The sequence below is a fragment of the Sinohyriopsis cumingii genome, chromosome 6, assembly GCF_028554795.1.
Source record: "Sinohyriopsis cumingii isolate HCF-2022 chromosome 6, ASM2855479v2, whole genome shotgun sequence".
NCBI lineage: Eukaryota > Metazoa > Mollusca > Bivalvia > Unionida > Unionidae > Sinohyriopsis > Sinohyriopsis cumingii.
The window spans coordinates 24,706,301-24,716,300 of NC_142966.1; the positions used below are offsets into that span (position 1 = coordinate 24,706,301).

At 33.7% G+C, this 10,000-nt stretch overlaps 1 protein-coding gene across 3 annotated transcripts in view; it reads left to right on the top strand.

The window, feature by feature from the left end:
• The first annotated feature begins 1,219 nt into the window (after window positions 1-1,219).
• Window positions 1,220-10,000, top strand: part of LOC149796507 (uncharacterized) — a 27,470-nt gene continuing 18,689 nt past the window's right edge. For all 3 annotated transcript variants that reach the window (XM_089960235.1, XM_089960237.1, XM_089960236.1), the window contains exon 1: window positions 1,220-1,312. In XM_089960235.1, the coding sequence (XP_089816361.1) occupies window positions 1,243-1,312 (70 nt within the window). In that variant the 5' untranslated portion in view covers window positions 1,220-1,242. The remainder of the gene's footprint in view (window positions 1,313-10,000) is intronic.

Consider the following 10,000-nt stretch of genomic DNA (forward strand, 5'->3'; position numbering starts at 1 on the left):
TAGCATATATTATTTTTCTCACAATATTTGTCCAACTAAACAACAATAACCCTGAAATTTTGAAATTTAGTTAGCAGATTATAAAAACTGTATTCATCATGTACGATTATTTATTCTCCCTTAATACAACTACCATCAGGTTGTGTACCCCTTTATGAATATCTGAATATACGTAGAATCATGTTACACATACCGCTCTTAGATCAGACAAAAAGATCAAGACGAAATTTAAAGTATTGGAAGTATTGCACAATTAAGTCCTCGAGCCTCGTGCCATTGTTTTTTCAGTTTTTTTTTCTTCCAAATAATGCTCATTAAGATCAATATGTTAATGAGGGAAATGGGTTACCTTGACAACCCTAAGTAAACAAATCCTATGCCAGAGAAAATGAAACTTAATAACATTTGATATTATCATTGTATTATTTAATCGATGGAGGTCATATGCAATTAACATGAGTGATTATTATATTTATACGGTTAACGTTCATCAGTTCTAATCAGGAAAAATGTGTGATAGTAGGGGACGGTAAAATACTGTGCAGTATAGTACAGTACAATCTGGCAACTGGGTTCAGTTCTAATGTATTGTGTAGTGACTTGAGGAAACTTCTAATCCATGGTTATCTTGTAAATTTATATTTTACTTTATTCACCCAGGCCTTCCATGTACAGAAACGTTGGCACTTCTCCTTGGCGGTCGTTTATCTATCCTTACTACAGCGGCATATTGCTACGTTTAGTTAGCCCTCACTTAGTTATCCCCACCTAGTTATACACATCAAGTGCGCCACCTTGTTGGCTCGAACTAGGCAAACGATAATGCCGATCCTGCCCCGACATCTAAATGTACAAGGATCTCCCCTCTAACAGCTGTCCCATTCAAGATCCAGAAAAAAATATATATAGCCAGCACAGGTAACATGCATTGCGCAGGTGCCGTGCAAGCAATGTATATATATATATATATATATATATGTATATATATATATATATATATATATATATATATATATATATATATATATATATATATATATATATATATATATATATATATATATATATATTTATATATATATACACAAAACTCACACACGCACACACATATATATATATATATATATATATATATATATATAGAGAGAGAGAGAGAGAGAGAGAGAGAGAGAGAGAGAGAGATAAATATATATATTTATATATTTACTTTCAGATATTGAATCTACTAGAGCAAGAATTACGATGAATCTTGATACAACTTCCATTAAGGTCTCCCATTACGCTTCAACTGATAATCTGAACACTCTGTACGGTAAGCAAAGTATAAGACAAGGTAGCATACTGTTTACCTAACCCTACAGGAGATTATGAAGAGGAAGAAAATATATATTCTATAAACATTAGGTTATTATTTCACTTTAGACATTCTTGCAGAAATAAAATAAAATCAAATAAGTAAAGTTCTTTTGGGAATCTCCCGCTCAACCGGTTTTCTGAATGCTCGAAAATGTTATATTGCATGGTACTTATCTGGTGCAATTTTTAAGCGCCATTACATATATAACGCCTTGACCCCACTAATCATCGGTTTTGTCGACATCGGTGGTCGTCACAGCCACCATACATTCATAGCTGTGTGTGTATATTGTGTAACTCTGTCTGCGTTCATTGTCTTCACATATTGTATGTGAACCATAAACAGTGATCATTAACGACTGAAAATAATCAAGCTAATGTCTCGTTGGTTGTAACAAGATAACCGGGTGGGACACTTCGGATTAACAACAGAACACGTTTGACGACACATATATGGTTTAATGTGGCGATTTATATGAGTAGTGGATGATGAAGATGTGTGCGTATTTATAATCCAAATATTGGATCTATTTAACAAAAAACGCACAGTTTCAAAGATGAAAAAAATATACAAATAAATTTAGTTCAGTAACCCTAAAATACAGGATAAATGATTTCACAAATGATTCAATAATGGAAAGATGAATATAGTTCACTCAAATAGTAAACAATGTAAGCGTTTACACATAGTAAAAAAAAAATGTATTCGCTCAGGTAGCGAAATTATGTCACTAAACAAGAACGGATATACAATCTATCCTTCCAGTCCTGAATAATACACTGGGTCTTACTAACCCAAAATTAGCATACAGCTAAAAATACATGTGTGGAGATGCACTCCGTCACCCGTGCACCTTATCCGCTCCACAGCTCCTCTGAATCAATTTCACAACCAATATAGACTCCGGACCCTCGGAATACTATGATCACTTGAAACATTAGACCCTCCGGACACTTGAAATATTAGACCCTCCGGACCCTCTGGTCCTTTGACGGCTCTACAGCTGGGTCACCTTAGTCCCTCTGGACATTCCGGACGCTAGACATTAGACGCTCCGGCACCTTAAACGCTCCGGACACACGGACGTTTCTACCCTCTGACAGCACCGGACACCCCGGATATTCCTACCATCAAAAACTCACTCAGCTGAAAATATACCCGATAAAGTGTACTAAACTTGATACAGACATAACGTAACGACGTTATACGTGGTAAGTTAAAAAGATTATATTATAATGGCAATTACAAAACAGAGGTTCAATAGTAAACCTAACCCTGCTTGATAAGACAATAGTAAACAATTCTTTTAAAAAATGTAGCTTTACATTACCAATATAAGTCCTGCACTACGTCGCAACAAAAAAAATGCACGCATTATGGTATGTAAAGAAAACTATAACAAACATGCAAAGGCAAATATGGTAATACACTAGTTATCACTTAAAGCCCAAAACATTACCTACCCCTACAGCTGGAGTTGTGCGAATCCTTTTAGCAGGCCGCTTGCTGACAAAACCATTAGTATTGTAAAGGTCCTTTACATGTAGTAACGTATTTATACCTTTAGAATTTTCGTTATTCTTTATCAAAGGCACCTTGCACGTGTGGCACAGGACGAATCGTACTCACGATTTCGAAATACATAGACCATATTATAATCACCCTCGGGTATCGTTGTACAGAGAAAAAGAAACGAAACCCGAGTACATGTATTTAATTAACAACATTTACACCATTCCGTGACATTGGTAATCATTCGATTCATGCAGGCTCATAAAACCTTTCTCAGTTATGTTTGATGGTCCAACTGCCGCTTATCGTTACACACCAAACATAAACCTTAGATTTAGTTAAATCAGGCAATACAGTCGGTAAGTTGAGACACTTTGTGACCATTATTGGAACGGTTCATTCTGAAATTCCGAAAGATTAAATTTGACCGGAAAAATATTTAATTTAACCTACAAATAATAACATGGTGAAAAGCATGAATAATTTAAATCCTGAAAAGTTCGACCATATTTATCTTTTTATATAAATGTAAGGATATAATCATTGACTTGGAATGGATAGTTGTCTGAATAACATTTGCAACATAACTGAGTTTGTACCCACTTTTCTCATTTATTCATTGCACAAATATCGTGCAAAATTATAAATGCAACCTCATTATTACCAATGATGTCAACATTCCGTACTTGACGGAATTGTATTGTACACACAATTTCGTTATGTCAGGATTTGAATGGCTGAAAACTTTCTCAACCGCAATCAATAGTCAGCAGTTGAGCAATGTGCATAAAACATACTGCTTTGTAGGTTGTTTAAAATGAACTTAAGTACATGTGTTTAACAATTTAAATATTTCGCGCAGCAGACCTATTTTTATATTTCGTTTTTTTAATCTCGTTTGACTCGAGAATTCATGAAAAATGTTTTTCTAGCGCCTAGGTAGAAAGATTTTACAATTACAAGTTATTGAGAATATTTTTATGGGTCAGCAAACATTAAAAGAATCATGCAATTAAATTAACTATATTATGTACAATCGAGTGATTTGTGTTTTATATTTCCCGATAGATATGAATATGAAATAACATTAACATAATGTAAACCGGCAACCTTTCTAAACTGAATTTAATACATCTTTTATAGCATTCCAGGTGTAGATTGACACCATAAATTAGTCTATGTTTCTACATTTATAATTACTTCATGTACACCTCAAGTTATACAAGTTTGATTGATAATCCATCGCATTATACTATATAATCGTTGCATGGCTTTTACATCTACATCTATAGGATATTACAGAAAATATAATGAATAGCTTTAGAATGGGCATAAAAAATCATGAAAATCTAATTGTGTTGAACGAGTTTAAAAGAATGGTTGAAGAAAATAATACCAGTACGTTTTGACAATATGGGTTGTTGCCGTGAGTTTTGAATCTTATATTTGATAAAATCGACACACAGAAAGACAAATATAGATGTATATATAAGATTCCACAATATCAGAGAGAGAGAGAGAGAGAGAGAGAGAGAGAGTATTTCATTCTTGTACGTATCTACCACATGAATGGCATCCTGTGAGCAGAAATGTGTTGTTTTCACTCGTTAACGTATACCGCCAGTATATGTATACTTGCATGTATGTATGTATGTATGTATGTATGTATGTATGTATGTATGTATGTATGTATGTATGTATGTGTATGTAGGTATGCAGGTATGTAAGTAGGTATGACTGACTGACTGACTTTATTTCCTCTTAAAAAAGAGATTAAATCAGATTAAACAAATCCATGATAATACAAGATCATAAAGTAGAACAGAAAACTGACAAAAATACATTATGTATGTATGTTTGCATGTATGTATGTATGTATGTATGTATGTATGTATGTATGTATGTATGTATGTATGTATGTATGTATGTATGTATGTATGTATGTATGTTGTTGCGTTTAGGCGCTTACAAAACGGAACAAGCAATGAGTGAAGGCAACAAGCTTAGTAGAATTTAACAAATAATAAATTTCCCTAGAAAGCAAGGTAAAAATGAAAACATAGAACTTACGGTTTTACGAATCATATCTAAAAATAATCCAACAATAATCCAAGACTAAAAAATTTGAAGTCCTAGTAATAAAAAGTCCTAATGAAACTGAGTTCAAATCCCGATCAAATCCGAAATGGAAGGCGATGACGTATGATGTGGTCAGCGTCGTACTGATGTGTCAACAGTTCATTGTTGAATCACATAAAGTCATACTCCAGTGTTTGAGTTATGTATACGTTTCGATAGCTGTCCTTGCAAAAGACGCAAAAAAGATTCTAGTATGAGGTCACATGATCTTGCTTCTAGAACAAGATAGAATATTTGTCTATGCCTATCATCACGTACTCACAGTAATGCCTCGATTTTAAATTATGAATCATTGTATGAGAAAGAATAATAAAAATTATTACAAAAATTGTTTATTTCAATTCTTACTGTTTCTGAATCAAGTTCAGGAAATAGGTCAGCATTAGATACAACGTTTCTATTGTATGTTCTTTAGCAAAAAGAGTCCAGTCAAACAAATCTGGACTCATTTTCAGGAAAATTGCTAAACCGGTAAATAAAGTGAAATTACAACAGCATGTAATGGAAACAAAACAATAAAATTAACAAATAAATAATTAAATTAAATCAGATATAAATTAAATCAAATATGCATAACACCTCTCCAATACAAAGAAAAAGAACGATTTATATAATAAAGCTTTCTTTTATTAAAGGTTAATTATATATGAGGTTTAAAACACATAAAAAGAACTCTTATGAATTAAACAAAGTATACATACAAATAATATTCATCTACATGCGAAAGTGCATATGCTATTAAATACCTTCTCCCAAGATGTGCCTGGTGTCAATATTATATTCCTGTAACAACAAAGTCTACCTTAGTAGTCACTGATTTTTATTTGTCATCTTCCCGATGAAAGTAAGGGGGTTGTGATCACTGAACATAATAATCGAAGAAGGTACTGAATTAATGTAAACTTCAAAATGTTGTAGTGCCAATATCGAAGCCAACTATTCCTTCTCGATTGTTCAATAATTTCTTTGGTGCTTATTTTACTTTCTTTAAAAAAATAGGACACTGGATGGTCAACACCATTTTGATCTTCTTGAATCAATACTGCTCCAAACCCAACATCACTTGCATCAACAGTTTACATAATTGGCTGAAATTAGGAGTTGTAAGTACTGGGGCGCTTTTAAGTATGTCTTTTCACTTATAACAAAGCCTCCTGTCATTTTTCAGTCCGACGAAACTTGTTTTTCTTACTCAATAAATTTGTAAGGGGTTCAGTATTTATGGAAAAATTGGAACAAAATGTATGATGGTATCCAGCCGTACCTAAAAATTGCATAAATTGCTTTTTGCAAACAGGCACAGGGAATTCAAAGATAAATTTGACCTTATCATATATATGTTTATCTTGTCGATGTCCCACGATATGTCCTAGACAAGTTACACTAGCACGGCAAAACTCACCGTTTCGATAAATGAATTGTCAATCTTGCATCAATGAGTCTGTCAAACAATTTCCGAATCGTCGCTAAATGTTATTTCAGGTGCGATTGTAGATAATGACATCATTGATATAAGCATCACAATTATTTACACCAGAGGTGATTTAATTCATTAGAAGTTGAAAAGTACTTGCCGAACATTTCATCCCAATCGGCATCACTTTATACTGATAAAGTCATCTGGAGTCACGAATGCCGAACGTTCCTTTGCTCTTTCCGTCAGGGAAATTTGCCAAACTTCTTTGAGATGGTTAAATTTGTTGATATAGTTGGCATTTCCGATTTTACCAATGCAGTCATCGATTCATGGTACTGAACATGAATCTGTTTTAGTCACACTGTTCACCTTCTTATAGTCAGTGCACATACGGAAAGTTTTTTATGGTTTCGGAACAAGTATACATGGTGAACTACAGTCACTTTTTCTGGGCTTTTTGCAATCATTCTAAAGCAAATTTGGTTTCCGAGTATTCCTGTTTGAGAGGGTTCATGCTGTATGGCCGGTTTTTCACAGGTTTGGAATTAATTTACAATTTCAACGTCATGGAAAAGTATTTTTCGTCTTGCAGGAACAGCTGGAATTAAGTGCTCATATTCAAATAATAGCTGTTTAAGTTCATTCCTTCTTGCTGTTGCAAATGTAAACGTTTCTGGTAGATATAATTAATAATGTTTTAATTCCGGCCATATGTCACTCCAAAATCAATAGAATCCGATGATATTCCTTAGCTTAAATTTTCACTGAGTGGGTCAGGTACAATAAAGTAATTTCATGTTTAATCTAACTATCTCTCTCAATATACTCCTTTGATATGTTTATGTGGCAAAGCTGTTTTTGTTTTCGCCTCCATGAAGCGTTTATGATGCAATTTAAATCATTTGCTTTTTTTTAAGCTGTGTATGGACCATAATACTTGGCCTAAAGATGTTTTTGTGGTATGGGGAAAAGAGCCTAAACTCTGTCACCATGCTGAAAACTTTTTTCCTTTGAATATCTATCATACCTTAACTATATTTGTGACTGAATTTGTGTATGCCAAATTCAAGCATAATCAGTCAATGTTCCAAACCTAACATATGACCCTTGAACCGATTTCATATAAGCAGTCAAGGAGGCGAACATACCTTTTGCTGAAACGTCATTTTTAAAAACTAAAACCTCCTTCGAAAAAAATAAAAAAATAAGTTCAATAAGGCACAACCAAAGCCTCTAACTTTACCGATGTTTTTTTTTAATTGCGTTACTTTGTTTTGTCGAAATTTTGTATGTGTGATTTTGTTTTCCCACCTGACGTTTCACTGTGGCATTGCCCTCTCTGCTGCTATAATTATCAAAGAGCCATTTTATCAAGACCTATACGCTATCTTGTTCAGAGGTCGGGTAAATTTATTGTTATAAATCCGTGGGGGGTAGATTGTGGTTTTGAAAAGAAATGTCTAAATCTAATTATGTCCATAACTCCGGTGCACCAAGTCTGATGAATATTTCTCAGAGTATGTGTATCAACTCCGTTAAATACAACTAAAATCTTACAGTTATCTCTGGTCACTTTTGGTACTTGTGTATATCGTTGAAGTACTTGTGTATAGCGTATAAAAATAAAGATTTACAAGAACGACACATTGAAAATGTGAAGTTGATTCATTCGTTAAATTCGTTAACTTCCATGAAAAATAAAAATATCAGAGAATCATTAGCGACTCGGTTGATAAGATCCTCAATGAAACTAGCATTAAGGGCTGGTAATTAATTAACCAATCATTAAAATAATGGAATCAATTTATTATAGCCCAAGGTGATAATACAGAGGTAGAGCAACAATTAGTAAATTCGCTGATGCAGCAAATGTTACAAGTTCTCCTGCTGCAAAATGGTTAGCTCGACAGGCAATATGGCAAATTTTATATGCCACCACCTAAACAAATTTAGCATGCACATTTTGATGTCAGCACCCATTATGAAGTTCATCAAGCAGATATTTTGTTTTTACCACACGATACTATCAAAATTGGCAGACGTCAATTGATATACAAATACACGGTGACTGTCGTTGAAGTAGCAAGCAGGTATCAATAAGCAGAGCCACTATCAACTAAAACAGCTGCTGCCGTTGTATTTGTTTTTGAGCAAATTTATCAACGAGAACCCTTGCGATGGCCACAAATATTACAAGTTGATCATGGCAAAAAATTCTTGGTGCAGTATCATCTCTGATGAAAAAACATAATTTCGAAATTAGACGAGGACACACTACAATTCAACGTGATCAGGCAATGGTGGAACGATTTAATCGAACGCTTGCTGAGAGTTTTTTTGGATATCTGTATGCAAAGGAAATAATTCAGAATCTCGAGAATGGGTTGCAAGATTACCAAGTGTGATAACTGCATTAAATAATGAAATTACTCGAACAACTGCCATGAAACCTATTGATGCAATTGCAAAAGAATATACCAATACAACGACATGACTTTTCAAAACAACCTGTATTAGGTAATGTTACTGTAAGATATTTATATGAATCCGGTAAAAAAGAGCGACTGATCCTATTTGGAGTATTACGACACATAAAATATCTAGCGTGGTAAGATCAACTGGTACACCATCGATCTACAGATTAATTTCAACTGCTCCTCAACGTGGATTTGTACTTGTACAATTATAAGTAATTCCAGAAGACACCCCCGCATTAACTTTTGTAAACTAGCACCACGACGTCGGTTACATTCAAGACAGGTCAGCATCACATTTTCGCGTTTATACTCAAACTTACTGTTAATTCTGTCTACAGCAAATTGTCTTAGATCATTAAGAATATTGCTAGACATCATTACTGTATTGCAGCTTGCATAATTATTATTTTGCTGTTTTTCAGCATCATTATAAATTCAGCATCAATGTCAAAGTTGCGCTTTTTGTTTTTCTCACAATGTTTATAGCTAACTATTTTGTTCTTACTATATCATTGCCAATAATATCGCGAGTGTTTTTTGTAAAGTCTATAATAATTCTTCGCAATTGAGATATTTTTCTAAGTCTCGAAACTGCGAGTATCAGAGATGGTTAACCCTTGAGATGACTTTATTGTCATCGCGTATCCTAACGTCCACGGAGATTTGTCCATTTCTAGCGCATCTTCAACAACACTGACATCAACTAAAACAATATCATTTAGTACAAGATTTTGTTTTTCGGACGATCCTGGTATATCAACGTCGATATTCTACCGTCACGTATCAACCGGTCGATAACATAATGGTACTTGTAGATTTGAAGAGAAAAATGATGTAACATAAATAACTGTTGTTGAAGTGTATCACAAACTATTGTTCTACTTGTAACTATCAAATCATTTGGTCATCACATGTTCTAAAATTTGTTAATAGGAGTTTCTGAAATTATTTGACGCATTATTTCACACTGACCTTTATTCAATTGTAGTCTGATTACTTTCCTAAACTCTCTTAATTCTGGGTCACGTGCTCTATGATCATTATCTATTTATTCATGATAATAAAAAATCCTCAGCCATCTATGTGGAGACAATCCAA